Here is a 16,697-nt window from a genome sequence, read left to right on the forward strand (position 1 = left end):
CAAGAAAAGGATTAGGGGTTTTTGTAAGAATTGAGACGGGGGAGACTGTGGACGGCAAAATCCCAGACAACGGTTTTGGTATCCCGGCCAGACGCATTTTTAGGTCCCGAAAAGTGGACGTCTGGTCACCCTAATTAAACAGAGGTTTTCCACAAAGCAGCATGTCTCATTTAGCCGGACAATTTGAGTCCAAAGAGTCTTTTCCAACAGAAAAATAAACTAGGAAATCCTGCTTCGTTGAATAGCCCCAGTTTAGACCATGAAAGTTGTTTTTTTATTAGATGATGATGATGATATATATATTATTATTATTATTATTATTATTATTATTTTATTTTATTTATTTATTTATTTTTTTAATAGGACCTTTTTTATATAGGACCTTTATTATGAAGAGAAGTACAAACGCTTTTTTTGTGGTCTTTGCGCATGCGCCGATGTATACTTGATTCATGTTGCTTAGTTTGGCGCCTTGTTGAAGTCTGAACTTGTGATTTTAAGCTGAATTGTACTTCTCTCCTCTCTAAACTGCTGCAGGAATGTGTTCGCTTAGTCTGCGTAGCTTCTGGTGTTAAGACATAGTTGTGTATGTCCTGATATTTTCGGTGTGCTTATTAAAACTGAAGGAGAACCACAGCGCAGCTAGCAGGCTGCGAAAGGTAAGTAACTGCAGATTTAAATGAATTAAATCTGTCCACAGAGGAACGGCGAGCCGAAACAACTGCAGTAATTATTAAAGGGGGTCAGTCTGACGATATTGAATGATTTAAGTGATCAGTAACGCCAGAGTACACGGAGAAGAACTATAAAGTTGTGGGCAGAAGTTTGGACACTGGTCACTCTACATGGACTAGTGATTTCAAAATAAAAATAAGTTAACACATCTACAGAGAATAACGTTTAATATTGCCCTTCTAGAGTGCAGAAGCATGTTATATGCAAGTTAAAGGATGCTGACCTACCCTTGACTTAAATTCCCTCTTCGGTCTTCAATGAAACATCTAAAAAGCCATGTCAGTTTATCAGCAAGATATATTTACAATTAATTCTCAAGACAAATAAATTAATGCTTTAAAACTGGCTTATATGTAAATCTAGGCCGTCACATTCATTCAGTATGTGCGGGTTTGTCCCACTGTAGTCTTCAATTTTATCTCCATCGTTTGCATGCAGATTAAAAGCCCACTGTTGCAAGTTGATGAGATAAATTAAACTGGCTCTCCCAGTTCTCCTGTTAGACTGGATTTGAAACACTACAGTTTCAAAGTAGAAAGGCTCAGCCAATGTGTTGACATGATTCACTTTCTGTAGGGAATCACACATTTACTGTAAATTTACAATAGGTGTTTTGACTGATACTACAACGATTCAAGTTTTATATACTTAAAGTAAAAAAAAAAAAAAGAAATAATACAAATAATTATGCGTGGTTTAAGTTATTATAATCATACACAAGATAAGATGTAAAATATCCTATGCCAATCCATTAGAGCTTCACATAGAGCCCCAGCACACTCTTCCTACCTACAGCCACAAATATTCCTGTTGAATCCTACACCTCAACACTAAGGTTGCTGTGGCCGTTTATGATCCGATCAGCGGCCAGCTATCCTTAACAACTATGGTATTGACATGTCCTGGCTGTTTGCAGGATAAGCACAAAACAGTTTATTTTTCTGTACTAATTTTATCCTGTCTTATGCAGCACTGTCAGACATGACACCAAGCCGAGAAGCCATGCCCTCTCTCATCGACAAGACGATGAGGATGAGGAGGGAGGAGCAGGAGAGGCAGGTTGTCCTTGCCTGGGCAGTTCTAAATGTGTCTCTTGCTGGCATGATTTACACAGAAATGTAAGTTAACAATGTTGGGCACTATATAATACAAAATCATTTTAAAACCAAAAAAGTGTTCCAGTATAACCCCAAGACCAACTGCTTTTTTTCCAGGTCTGGAAAGCTGCTTAGTAGATACTATAACATAACATACTGGCCTATCTGGTATATTGGTAAGTGTGTATTGAGATTAAATATTTTTCCTTTGATACTCAGATTTTGGGTTTCTTCTGTTGACTGTAGTTTTATTTGTCAGAACTGGCCCTGGCTACCCTGTTCAGCCTCAATGCAATCTTTGACTTCTGGAAGTACTTTAAGTACACCATGGCTCCGTCTACGATCGCTATCACTCCAGAGCAACATTGCCTTTTGGGTCTCCGGAACTCAGGTAATTATGATTTATCAGGACACAGATAATTCTATTTCAATTTTCTAATCCAGGGACTGGTGGTCCAGTACAGGGATAGCATGTTGACAGCGGTTTTACTGAATTTAAAAAAATATTCACAGACAATTCACAAACACTGTCTAGCTTTTGCAACAAGCAATTCTATTGGCTCTCTTATATGTAGAATTTATTTATTACATATATTCAGTTATATTTTTTATTACTGTGTGGTATTGAAGAAGGTGTAAATGCTTGATTATTTTGTTGGGTTGAAAGTATAGGGCAGTCTGTCCATACTGGAGATATAGGCCCTTAAAATTGCATTCATTCTGGACTACAGGAACTGAGCCCTTTATGTTGCTGTGTGCAGGAATTCAGGCCTCTCCACCCCAGAAGTCAGAGAAGAAGGAGACTCCAGTGCCATCCCAATCCTCTCCATTTCAGGGACAAAATGTGCTGAGTTTTAGCCCTGCTCGGCCTCCCAGCACCAGCCCAAAGTTCTCCCCAAGCTGTGTGTCTGGATACAGTCCGTCTCTAAGCAGCCCCTCCTCGCCAGGGAGTGCAGGACCCTTTTCTCCATCTGTGGCTTTTGGCAAAGTGTGTGCACAGAATTTGCTGACACATCTGTCTGCTAGTCTGGGGAGTGATATTTATATTAATGACATACATCTCTCTGTAGGTGCTGAACTACAGCCCATCTACCAGCTCCCCTCAGTACCCCAGTAGCCTTGGCCCAGTAGAGGGAACAAGTCTTCGAGCACGCTACAGGACCCCCCCTTCAGTCTTCAGCTCTCCAGGCGGCAAAGAAGATTACATGGATGACCTTAAAAGTCTAGAGAAGTTCCTTCGCTCGGAGGAAGAGAAGAGCCATCGGAGTCAACTTGGTAAAAGCCTCCATTATGTCAGACCCTATATTTTAATTTCAAGCAAACATCAGTCCCAAATACATCTGAATATGTGATTCTGACAATGTTGACGTGATGCATGTCTCAGGGTGGCTATGTTGTGGTATTTGTTGTGCTTTTTTCTACCTGATGCTATTAGTTTTAAAACTGTCTGACTTGATGCTAGCTGTCATAAAACTCTTGTCTGAATCTTCATCAGGGAGTCCAGAATCAGCATCTCCCTCACACAGTCCAACGTTCTGGAATTACAACCGTTCTGTCGGCGACTATTCCCAGAGTCTGCGGAAGTTTCAGTACCAGCCAGCCTGCCGTTCACAGGCACCATCTGCCCACAAAGATGAAACTGAGTTGGGCTCCAAACAAGCTGCTGAGGAGGTAATCTGTGTTTTTTGGAATCCACATTTTCTCACAGTACTCTGTTGAGCTATTTGATAAGCACATAAATATACACTAGGGATTTAGTTGTTTATTTTGTGTGTCCTGAACAGGGCAGATGAGAAATATACAGAGCATGAAGTTGCCAGGATTGGAATTAGGAACAAAATGTCTAAAAAGATTATTCTTAAATGTCAGATACTGTTTATAATTCCACAATCTGTACTTATAAGTTTTGAGAGTCTAAGTTCAGCCTGTCATCATGAAAGTGATTTTGAGTTGTCATTTTGTTCAGGTTTGGGCACGCATCACAACGAGTCGTGTAGTTACTGACAGCATCGACAGCTGGACTGCCAAACTGAGAAATGTAAGTTTGCTTTCCAAGTTCCCATAATCTTTGTATTCTTTGTATTTGATCATACATTTCAAATGACACTGGACATTAAGACACTTGTGCTCTTCTCTTATGTCATAGTGGATAAATGACACTATTTTGGTGCATCTAGTGAAGGAGATAGATTCCATTAATAGTCAACTCAGAAGAATGGGCTGCCCTGAACTCCAGATAGGAGGTATTGTTCTTATATAACCTTTTCGTAGATTCCATGCATTTTACTGCCTTTTAAAATTCATTTACACTGTTTATCTATTTTTGCTTTTCAGAGGCCAGTATCAGCAGTCTCAAACAGGCCGCTGTAGTCAAAGCTTCTGCAATCCCTACTCTCAATTCCATAGTTCAGTACTTGGACATCACTCCTAACCAGGAGTACCTAGTAGAGAGAATCAAAGGTAATTATCTTTTGATCTCTGTACCTTATGTTGATGTATTGGTTATTTACTTGTTACCACCATTTTGTATAAAATGCCAGTCTGAGATGAATTTACATCTGTATAATGGTCTCAGTGTTTGACTCGCTCAGAATGTGGCTTCAGCGGTTGTAGAGGCTGATATTACAGTGTTGTTAATGTTCTGCTCCAGAGCTGGCCCACAGTGGCTGCATGAGCTCCTTTCGCTGGAATGGGGGAGGAAGTCTGAAGAACCGCAAGTGGGACACAGACCTCCCAACGGACTCTGCTGTGAGTTTAACCTGTTTGGATGAAAAAAGTTCTTTACATATGTGACTTTATCCTTTAATGCTTGCCATGTAGAATATAAAGTCCTAGGGGACATTTCATTAGGAGTGCACAATGTAAGATATATTTTGTTTGTTACTGAATGGGAGACTTGAAATTCATTCCCTATTTGTGTTTTCAACAATCACTAGTTTTGAGAAATGTTATTGACACTACACAATGACACAGAATAGATTCAGTCAAATGCTGCCTCACATTATGTTGTAGGCATAGCATCCCAAAAATTTCAGGATGTCAGCAATGGCAGTTTATATTCTGCCACTATATCTTTATATATCCGCAAGGGAAAATACAGCATTACAGCAGCAAATTACATGACAAGACACAAATGGGACTACATTGCGCAAATAATGTAAAATATGTGAAGAATAGTTAGTACTAATAATAACAAAAAGTGAAAATGTGTGACACGTTTGTGTATGTGTATTATGTGATTATTTAGAACACACATCATAAAAACGATACCAGTAGCTCACAGCAGATTAAAATATGGTGGTATACCTAACACGCTATAGATACAGGCTCTTTTTGGTTATATTCTTGATGAAAAAAATGATGAAAAGTTATATAGCTGTTACTTTTTGACAGCTGGGTGTCATTTCTAGAGTGCTGATTAATGAGGCCGTGTGATGCTTATAAAGATTTGTTTTGAGTACCATTATAAGTAGATACTGGAACTTATTGATTCCCTGTCAGCAAATCATATTCCTTTCCTTTTCTTTCTTTTTCAGATTCTGATGCATATTCTGTGTACATACCTGGACTCTAGGCTTCCACCCCACCCAAAATACCCAGATGGGAAAACATTTACTTCTCAGCATTTTATACAGACACCACACAAACCAGGTAATGTCATACACGGTTTATAATAAATCATTACAATCAAACGTTACTAGGAACATAAATGATTAAGCAATACCATAAGTAAAAAAATATTAATGGTTATAACATTTTATACAGAACTATATATGAGTCTCTCATAAGCATGCTGATGCCTGGCCAGGCCTTTCAAAGTACAGCTATGAAATATATGCATTCACACATCTGTTGAATCTGTTATTAATGTACATTTACCAGTAAATATTACATACATGTTTTACCCAAGACTTGTGTTTATGTGTGTTTCAAACAGATCTTTTGAATGAGAACCTGTTCTGCATCCACCAAAGCAGCACCAACCCACCTCACTATCAGCTGGTCTATCAGGGCCATATTTACAGTCTACCCAAGGTACAGTTTGTTCTCAGTACCTCCTCGGTGTGCTTAAAATTGTAGCCGTTGGGTTATTACCTGAAATGTTCTGATTCATACTTGGCATGGTGGTGTTCACAGGGCAGAAATAACTTGTTCCACACAGTCCTTATGTTCCTTTTCATCATCAAAACCAAGGAGTCTGGGATGCTGGGGTGAGTGCTTATTACATTTCCCTCTATCAGCATATACTTTTAGCAATTTTCCCTGTACCCAGAGGTTCTGCATTCTTTGGTTTTGAATGGAATGTCACTGAATCAGTGGGGCTGGACAAGAAAATCTATATGTTCTCTGTTTTTCTCTACAGGAGAGTTAATCTGGGGCTTTCAGGAGTGAACATTCTTTGGATATTTGGGGACTGATATTTTACAACAAAGTAAATCCAACACTTTAAGCAATACGGTGCAAATATCTCTGTATTATTACATTTTTTGCTCCTAGAATTTGTAGTGACAATGCATGCTTTGGAGAAACATGCACAATGTTTTGTTAATCAAACAGGACCTTGAACTATAGCCCAGCATGAGGCACTGAAAATATTTTAAAAGCTATAAAGAATTTTTTTAACATCAAATTCACAAAAACTTAGATTACAGAGGGCATCAACAGAAATAAAATGGCCCTTTTCTGCCTTTTACATAATCTGCTTGTTACATGGCCTTGTTTGATACAAAGCTGTATGTTTGTGTATGTGAATTTGTATAAATATTTTTTTTAAATGATGAATGTAATTTGTTAACTTGGGCTTTAGCTTTTTGTGTGAGAGCAAGAATTTCACCCTTCATTTTTGCGTTTTTCTGTGTATATTTCTGCCTGTAACACAAACCTCATGTTACATATATGTAAACAACTGAAGGCACACTATGCACCTGTAAAGTCTTTTTTTTATATTTGTTAGAGAAATGGGACCCTTCATTTGTTTGTTTTTTGTTTTTTTTTTAAACTGATTTCTGATTATGCCTTGTTTTGTAGGGATTAGAGTGAAGCTCTTTCTGCTATGAGTGAACAGCCTTCTACACCAGCATCGACGGGTTGGTTAGGATTAGATTTTTTTTTTTAATTATTATTATTATTTTTCTTTTTGACCAAAGTGTTCAAGCAGCTAACTACTGTCTTTAAAGTGGAGTTTGCTAGAGGGGTAATTTTCACACTGAAGATCCCTCTGTTGTGTATATAATTGAGGCTTGGAAACATAACTTATTTTTCTCAGTTTGAGTAAGTGTACAAATGCAGCTGTTTAAGCCTGTGTTTACATTTTGAAATAGTGCCAAATAATACATTTTAACAATAAAAGGTTCTGTATAATATTCCCCCTAACCTTTTATGAGATAACATTTTCAGCACACATATAAAAGCATTTCCAGCCTTATTTTTCTGCATGAATATTACTTGACAAAAACCTGTTCAGTTCTCCACTTCATCTAAGGGCTTCAATTACATTGACAGGGCTATGAATGCATTTTTGGACATGACCTGCCAAAAAGAATCATTTGTATTATCCTCAGTTATTCTTTGTAAGATGGACAGGAACATTTTGGTCTGAAATGTAATAAATGAAACATTTGTTTTTAGATTTTCTTGATTTATTTTGTCACTTGTCTGGCAATTATGCTTCTTCTACACTGCTGTGGCTGTATAAAGGAGTTTTACCACTTGATGGCAGTGCAGTAATCAAGTGAGTATTAAGAACAGGATAGTTATTTCTCCCCTCAGCATCCAGATATTGTGATACTATTTTGGTGATTTAACCTAATTCTGAAAATTTTAAGTTTAATTAATGGATTATTAGCCTAGCGAAGTCTTAAATATCATATAGATAACATATGGATTATATATATATATATATATATATATATATATATATATATGTAGCAAGTTATGTAAGATATACTTCAGAGTCTTAACTAACAAAGCAAACAAAATTCTTGAAAAAGTCACTTTAATTATTATACAGGAGATTAAGAGTTAACATTAATTGGCAGTAAAGATCTCACAATGTTTTTAAAGATTCTGTGCTATGACCAACATTCATGTGCTTAAGGATTAGGAAAGAAATAAAAATGAAAACTGGAATTCAAGAAGGGATTAAGGACGTGTCACAGAAACCTGAATCAATGCCGAAATTAATCCAAATAAAACCTGAAGCCAAGCAAGTTTCCTAATACACCCTCTATAAATCCATGTGGTAAAAAGTAACCCATAGTTATTTTAGGCATGTTGAACAAATCTATTTTTTAATAAAGGGATTCTATAATAAATAGAATTTTATGTATTGTTTAGATATTGATGAATGTCCAAAACACATTCATACACTTTGAATATGAATTTTGTGATGTTTCAAAAACCAGTGCATCTTCATACTGCTGACAAGTTCAACTGAAGTTTAGCTCCTCCCACTCACAATGAAGTTACCTTTTGTGCAGCAAATCTTAACAGAGATTGTTTGCAAAAGTTACAGTTAGAGACCGTCATTATGCATTTACTTGGTAGTAGAAACTGGGAAATTACACTTAAACCAGTGACGTGGTCTAGTAAATGGGCTACTTGAGTTTCTAGACCGTTTAACTTTTTGTTGGTGAAGAATATACCTAGTTTGCCTCCATGTCGTTTTTAAACAGTAAATAAAAAAGGAAACCTGTTTGCCAGACCTGCCCACAGAAGTAAAATTCACAACTGTTCACAATCTTTCATTATTTCAGTAGAAGCATTTTTGTTTCTGTTAAAGTCTAAAGAGAGGTTAGAAAAATGATGGCTAATTTTGGTACATAAAACCACACAAAATAATAATAGACAATTTTCACAAAAAAATGTAAAGGCTTCTTAGATGCAACTCCATTCCTTCTCACTGTTTCAGTACGCACAGATTTCGATATACAGTTAGTCCTTGTCTCTTTTTGGGATTTGATCCTTAGGTTTATGACATGAAATCCATGCTGTCTAAATGTGTTTTTTCAGACTCGTTTTAGTTATGTGCTTACATTGCTCTTGATAATTCCATCTACTATATTCACAAAATCACATGACCATTTAGCATAAATCTAAATCTTTAAGCAAACCTTATTATGGGGCAAAATGTATACTTGTAAAGTAGAGTCTGTATGGAGCCTCAGGAGTTCAGGTAAATAATTTAAATGAACGAATGAATGACAGTTACACTTATAAAGGCACTGTATTAGACACAATTTTAGACACCCAAAGCATTTTATATTCTGTAGAATGTAATAAATCAGCCCCTTTAGTGTGTGTTCTCCGCCTGTGCCCAGTGATTCCGAGTAGGCTCTGGACCCACCACGACCCTGAACCAGAAAACCTGTTTGAACACAATGAGTGAATGAATTTAATAACTCAGACCGTCAGTTTACCAGAATTCAACTGTTTATTCCTTAAATTTAATATATCATGGATGGTAGTCACTCCTCTTCCATTTAACCTATTGGTGAGGAAAATTTATTATCGAGAAAATGTATTTTAAAAAAACTGAAAAAAAAATTATTAAGGGATTGTGTTGTTAAACTATGGGAATGATTCGTTAAATTGATTAACTGTGTTGATGAAGTGGGGATATTATATTAAATTGAGCAGTCGAACTATAAATATTTTCCCTCGTCTCCCCATGGGCTCCTTGAAGGTCTAAAGAAGACTGTGCTGAATTATTTTTATTTCGGCCACAGAGGCAGCTGAAGACTACATGTCCCATAATGCCGTGTGGTAATGGTTGAGCTAGTCGTGTCGGCTGGACTCTCTCTCCCCGTCTGTGTGCTGACTGAGTGAGCGCTGAACACGGAGCGGATCGCAGCGATGTCAGTTCAGGTTGTAGCAGCGAAAATGGCCGATGTCGAGTTAAAAGACGTCGCCGGTAAGGAGCTGTCTCCGGTGACCTCGCAGGCTGAGGAGAAGAGCCCGTCCGGCGGAGAGTTTAACGCCGCAGCTGAGTCCGTCCTGAAGGGCGAGCCGAGTCCGCTGAGCCCCGCGCCGAGTACCGCCAAGATGCCGCAGGCGTCCGCGATGAAGCGCCCGGACCCGCAGCACAACGGCGGAGATGCGTTCGTCAACCGTGACGGCACCGTGGCCGAGGCTCCGAGGATGAAGAAGGTACGAAACAGTTCATTCGCGGGGAAAGGTTTACAAACGGCTCGCTTCAGTTAACTCTGTAAAAACAGCATAACCGTACTTAGCCAGGCTAGCGTGTCATTGTGTGTGTGAGAGGAGACTCGGGTCGCGTCCCAAACGGCTTTTTTCCTCCCTGCTCACTCACTTACATTGAGTTATGACAGTTATAGGCATCTGCACTCAAAATAGTTCACACGTGGCGGAATCCAGACTAAGCTTTGTGAAACTATATTACAGCTGTTAGTATCATTAACATTTTATCAGTATTTTCAGATCAATTGCCTGATAAATATTGATCCAAATTATTTAAAGTAATTTTTAATGATTCATATTAGATATGTCAAACCATAAGTGAACCATGAATAATCACATTACTTTATATAAAATGTGTGTGTATATATATATATATTGTTTAAAGAGAATAAAATTAATTATAGAAATAAAAATTAGTTAAATATTTTTATTTTCGAGCACAGTCACAGCCATATATATATATATATGTGTGTGCACACACACACACACACACACACACAAACACAATGTGCCCATAGTAACACACTGAAATACTAATGGAAATGCTTGCACCCTGTTATGCCTTTTATAAAGAGGCTAGACTTCGTTAGAGTGTCTCATCTTCTGTTCACCTATGTGGATGGTTCACAGAGACAAAATATGAAAAGGTGTTTAGAAACATTAGTGTCTTTATAACGTTAACCTATTATTAATTCGTTATTAACACATTAACACTCCTGCTTGAAATCTTAACCTGTATTAAAAGTTAGTTAACCATTTGACCTTGAACTTAAGTTGTTTTTTGCATTTTTGATATGAGTTTATTTTTCCTTTCTTTTTGTTTTGAGACAGAAACAATGTCAAAAATATATATATATATATTTTTTTTTTTTGGAAGAAACGTGACGGGAAACCCTATGTAGTGCACTACATAGGGACTGAATGTGCATTTGAGACACACACTTAAAACTCTGGCACAATTTAGCTTAGCAACGTAGCCTAGGTTTAGCTTAAGGTTAGTTTACATGACTCTCTCCGGCAGCTAATGTTAGGCTTCACCACCGGCGAGTTATCACGTTTATTGAAGAGTTAAGACGATGTCTTATTTCGAATTCGGCTGTTTTAGTATATTTTGACTCAAGGTTATTTGTCGCTGACCTGGACGAAATGTTCAGCCTGTTTTCATTAATTTAATTAATGTAATGGACATAGCCATGTCGCTAACTAGTCCGCAGTGCGTTGTTGTGGCACGCATTAACAGCTCTAAACGATTCCATTCCTAGGTGTTAGATGCAGACACATTTATGTCATTTATAGTTGTACTTAACTTGTGTAGTGTCTATTCAGCTGTCTATGATGGTTGTCACAAGCTGTAGTTCGTGATAACACTTTTGTATTATGGGATGAACATGTATGAAATAAACAGTGCTGATAAAACCGAGCAAAGGGTTCTTACAACACTTTCGTCTTGTTCTTTCAGAAGCTACACTTATACAGTTCGTATTTGCTTATGTACCAAAAGGCATCATTAATTCATACAAGGTCATTTCCAACCTTTCTTTATCCATCTCATTTAAACTGGATGTTTTTGTTTCTATCTCGTTCATTCGTACCTATGTCAGTGGTCTTAATTCTTAATTCAGCTTAATTCTGATTGGTTAACCTTCTTCCAAGATGAAACACTCTTTATGACATAAGCGTGAATTAAACTTCTGCAGACTAAATGTGGAATATGAAACAATCATCCTGACCAGTAAAATACTCCTCCTTGTTGCTACTCCCTTTGTCCATTTCATCACCTTCACTGATCATATAGGGGGACTTTGTGGTTCTGCGATTACAGAATTTAGCCCATTTGTTGCTGTGCATACTTTCTTAGCCATTTTCACTGTGCCCTTCAGTGGTCATGGGTGCCACAGAGCAGGTTTTATTTGGGAAGTGGGTAACTGCCAGTGCTGCAGTGACTGCTGTTGTGGTTGTGAGATAGTGTGTGTTGCACTGATGTGAGTGGTTCAGACACGGCAGTGCTGCTGGAGTATTTAAACACTGTGTCCCCTCATTGTCCACTCTATTAGATACACAGACCTCGTTAGTCCACTTTGTAGGTCAGAGACAGTACCTCATCTGTTACTTCACAGTTTGGATTTGTCATCCTCCTATCCTTCATCAGTGGTCACAGAAAGGTTTAAGAAGTCTAGTGGCATTGATGCGTCTGATTCTCTGCTATCAGCACAACACATGACCCTCACGTCAGAGTCACTACAGTGCTCAGAATGATCCCCCACCCAATGTGTTTGTCATGTAGAGGTCTTGACCATTGAAGAACAGGGCAAACAAATTATTCATCTCTTAGAACTACAAACTTCATCTAATTGGTACGCAGAGCTTATTAAAATGTACAGCAAGTGTAGAAACAAGGACATTGTAATAATGTTATGGCTCATCTGTGTTTCTATGTTTGAGGTTTTTATTTCTTTCATGACCTTTTTTAAATTAGTCAGTGTATTAAAATGAGTGTATCTTCAGATTAGTTTTCATATTTAAACTTTGTGGACAGTATATTGGGAAACTAAGTTTACTTGCATTCATGTGTTTCATTAATATATATATATATATATATGTGTGATATTAATATATAATAATGTGTATTTTTACATAATGTATGTACTAACACTATTTCCCTCAAATCACTATTTTTTAAAGATAAGTGGTATGATCCATGTCCTTACTAGTGATGAATTGTTGAGGTTAGAATGGTTCTGTGGGCCTAAAATAGTATTTATTGTGAGTTTTTATATGGTTGTCTTTGGTTGTTATTAAACATATGGAATTGTATCAGTAACCCTTTATTAAGGATCGTAGATTGTTTTCATGCAGTGAAAATATTGTAATAATACACTTCCATCTAATTTCTTAAGCTGCTATCTACACTGACTATTCCCTGAATTGCTACCTTAGTGCTCTTACATGATGGTCAGCTATAATTTGCATCTTATACCAGTGATAGATAAGTAGGTAGCACTCTATTACTGATGCGGTTAATCATGTTTATTATGTATTATAGCAGTAGTCCTACTTAAAAAAAAAAATCTAGCCTTGTCTGTTTAGCATGCGAGGCAGCTAGTGGCATCTGCACTTATCATCCATCGCATGGCTTCCCATGGGGTTTGTCTCAGCATCGGCCTACACACTGTTACAGCAAGGTCATTCAAATTATAGGGGTGGGGGCTGCAGGAGCATCTAGGCTCCTCATAATTTTTTGTGTGTCTGAGAGTGAATGAGAGAGAAAAGTAGAATCCTAAGCATTCCAGCCAAATTCATTGGATGAAATTTTCTCTCCAGGCATTGCAGCATACATCCCTCTGATCTCTATAAAGGAAATTGCCTTTTGCAGTGCATCTCAGGTATTTGCTTTTTTATTGACCACCACAGAGCATGTCAGTTCTGCTCCACCATTTTGTGTCAGTGATGCTGAGTCATTTCTAGCAAGTGACCACCAGCCTTCCATAAAGCAGAGTAGTGGCAAACCTAAGCTGTGACCCAGCTACATTTGTCACCTCTCTCCTTCATAAGCTTTTAAGTTTCCAAGAAAAGATCAGGTACTTAAGTGAATTTTCCCCCTGCTGCATTTCCCTGCTGGATTGCTCTGTGGTCACAGTGTGATGTGTGTCTGGAGATTTACACAGCCTGCAATATTTTATTGTTAGTGTTCCTGATCTGTTTTGTTGAATTCTGTAAAGGAAACACTGGTACAGGAATTCTCAGTTGATGTGAGGCCAGGTCAAACTATATTAACTTTACAAAAATGCTGCAGAAATGTAGTTTTGTTTTGCCAGTGCCCCCCCCCCCCCACACACACACACACTTTGCCTAAAATGTCTTTTATCCATAAAATCAAACAAACCATCTACCAGTAATTCCTCAACAATTTCTGAACATTTCTCTGTACAGCGTGATCCTTTTTTGTAGTTCTTTTGTTATTTACAAGGATTTAAGCCCACACTCGATAAAAAACCTGGCTGGTGATCTCAAAGCTCAGATAGAGGATCCATAGTTCAAGGATACAGTTAATCAGGCCTAATCACCCTCATAATCAGTGCTTATGTTTCACAGCTGGTCATTGATAAACATTAATACTAGGATATCATACAAGCTGGTAGAAAGTAACGGCAAGGGAATAGACATGACAATTTGCTTATCTTTGACTTCTGTTGCATGGCTGGAAAAGATGAATATAAAATGTGCACTGGTCACTCGTTTCACCAAGTCATGGGGTCTTGTGGGCATTATTAAGTGTGTGGCAAGAAAAGTAACAAATAACAGTCATGTTTCATTTTCACGTTCCAGTAATCCAGACTAAAGATTTTTTTTATTATTTAGTCCCATTCAACCACCTACATCTTTGCAAGACTTTGATAAATTATTTTGATCGCTGAAGATTGCAGTGTTGTAACAGGGTTCACACTTAAAGCTGCAGTTGTTTCGGAATATTGTGTTTTATGAGTTGCACTCAGTAATGAATGTGTTTGTAGTGACGGAATGGTTTTCTTTCTCTCAAACCTGAATTTATTTTTATTTTCCTTTCCTATAATCTATATTATTATCAGTCATTGACCATAAAGCAGAGTCTTCACAGCAGGCAACAAAGAAATGAAATGAGTTGTAGATGTTTATTATCATGTGATACATACAACTTGGCTAATTCCAACCCTGCTGTTATTTTGCATCCAGGAAAGTGTCCTTAAGTCTTGCCTAGTGTTAGTTTCGTTATAAGTGATGTGCTGCTCTGGTGAATAATAAAATCCCTAGGGCAAGTGGCCACTCAGTTCACAAGCTTTGCATTTTTGTGGCAAAAATATGAAATTGTGTGGCTACTGGCACCAGAAGAGGAATTTTCAACCCTGTTCATAGCAGAAATGAATTCACATAAATACTCAAGGTTTTTTCCGAACTGCAACAAATTGACAGATGTTGAGAAAAAAAAAACAAGATTAATTTATGTGCATTCATTGGTGATGATTTAGCAATGTTAGATTTCAGTGGCAGTGTGAGGTGATATGGGTATGTCTAGCTACTGGATGTTCTGAAGAGGCATTGATGGCATCCCAAAAATCCTCTTAACACTTATCATCCATGAGGTCAGTGTGCACTGTTTACAAGTCTTTCATAACTGTGACCAACAAAATCTTTTTCTGTATGATTTAGGGTTTTATAGCTGCCACTGGTAAAAGCAGGCTCACAGCTTTTCTAGAGTAGCCAGTCTGCTAAATGTTTGTTATGTCATGTAACCGTTGATCCTCTGGTGTGGATGAGGGCGGGAGACGTGTGCATTACATGGGTGGATGACTCTAATCCATGCCTACACATATCACCACAGCGTAGTTTAAGCGTCCCTTACTTCCTAACCAAAGGCTGGTGTGTAGTGGCTCAAATGTATGATACATGATAATTATTATATTAGCCCAACATCTCCTTCTATCGTCGTGATGATCCCACACCTGGAGTTCAGTGAGTATGTGCGTGGGATATAATAGTCATGTGCTTACACTACTCTTGCAGCGGTAGCACGTAACACTAAACTGGTTCTACTGTGTCGCTGGACACAGTCACCATATTGTCTTTTTCGTCTGTTAAAGCTTTTTTAACAATTACATTTTCTTTAAGAAAAATAGTTAGGGGGTGCGTAGAAACAACAAAATGAAGGTTTGAACTGTTTAGGTTTTGGGGGCAGATTTGGGGCTCTAAATTGCTTTCACTTACTTTCTTCAATGTTCCCCAATTGTTATGCAAAGAATTATTCATTATTCTCAGAAATATCAAAAAGTGAAAAGTTTGTTCAAAATGTAATTTTATCCATCCGTCCATTATCTACTGCTTATCCGGGTCCGAGTCGTGGAGGAAGCAGTCAGAGGAAAGAAACCCAGACCTCCCTCACTTGAGCCACTTCTTCCAGCTCTTCCGGGGGCATACCGAGGTGTTCCCAGGCCAGTCAAGACATGTAGTCTCTCCAGTGTGTTCTGGGTCTTCCCTAGGGTCTCCTCCCCGTTGGATGTGGAGGAGCAACGGCCCCACTCCGATTCTCTCCCGGATGTCCGAACTCCTAACCCTATCTCTAAGGGAGAGTCGAGACCCTCAGGCAGAGAGAACTCATTTCAGCTGTTTGTACCGCGATGTCATTTTTTCTGTCACTACCCAAAGCTCATTACCATAGGTGATGGTTGTGACGTAAATTGAGAGCTTTGCTTTTCTGCTCAGCTCTTTCTTCACCACAACGGACAGGTACAGAGTCCGCATTACTGCGGGTTTGAAATACTTGGCTATGCCGAGAAATTCTGTCTATAAAGGTTCTGAACAGAATTGGTGACAACAGGCAGCCCTGATGGAGTCCAACTCCGACTGGAAACCAGTCTGACTCACTGCCAGCCATATGAATCAGACTCCTGCTCTGTTTATACAGGGACTGGATGGCTCTTAGCAAAGAGCCCTGTACCCTATACTCACAGAGCACCCCCCACAGGATACCCCGAGGGACACGGTCGGATTCCTTCTCCAGGTCCACAAAACACATGTAGACTAGAGCAAACTCCCATGCACCCTTCAAGATCCTAGCGAGGGAAAAAAAGCTGGTCCTGTGTTCCATGACCAGAGCAGAATCCGCATTGTTCCTCCTGAATCTGATGTTCAACA

The 16,697-nt window shown here is 38.4% G+C and overlaps 2 protein-coding genes across 3 annotated transcripts in view; both read left to right on the forward strand.

Annotated features, from left to right (window-relative positions):
* Positions 1-436: 436 nt before the first annotated feature.
* Positions 437-7,440, forward strand: tmem209 (transmembrane protein 209). The gene is made up of 16 exons (XM_066668525.1): positions 437-659; positions 1,706-1,853; positions 1,950-2,008; positions 2,092-2,223; positions 2,594-2,820; positions 2,903-3,107; positions 3,328-3,503; positions 3,799-3,870; positions 3,979-4,075; positions 4,167-4,292; positions 4,483-4,580; positions 5,369-5,483; positions 5,770-5,867; positions 5,970-6,043; positions 6,196-6,264; positions 6,861-7,440. Exons 2-15 carry the CDS (start codon positions 1,717-1,719, stop codon positions 6,248-6,250), a joined length of 1,671 nt encoding a protein of 556 aa, XP_066524622.1. The 5' UTR covers positions 437-659; positions 1,706-1,716; the 3' UTR covers positions 6,251-6,264; positions 6,861-7,440.
* Positions 7,441-9,630: 2,190 nt separating this feature from the next.
* The window catches only part of ahcyl2b (adenosylhomocysteinase like 2b), a 48,828-nt gene continuing 41,761 nt past the window's right edge, over positions 9,631-16,697 (forward strand). For both annotated transcript variants that reach the window (XM_066668374.1, XM_066668375.1), the window contains exon 1: positions 9,631-9,980. In XM_066668374.1, coding sequence (XP_066524471.1) covers positions 9,687-9,980 — 294 coding nt within the window. In that variant the 5' untranslated portion in view covers positions 9,631-9,686. The remainder of the gene's footprint in view (positions 9,981-16,697) is intronic.

Source organism: Hoplias malabaricus, chromosome 4, assembly GCF_029633855.1.
Source record: "Hoplias malabaricus isolate fHopMal1 chromosome 4, fHopMal1.hap1, whole genome shotgun sequence".
In the NCBI taxonomy this organism is placed as follows: Eukaryota; Metazoa; Chordata; class Actinopteri; order Characiformes; family Erythrinidae; genus Hoplias; species Hoplias malabaricus.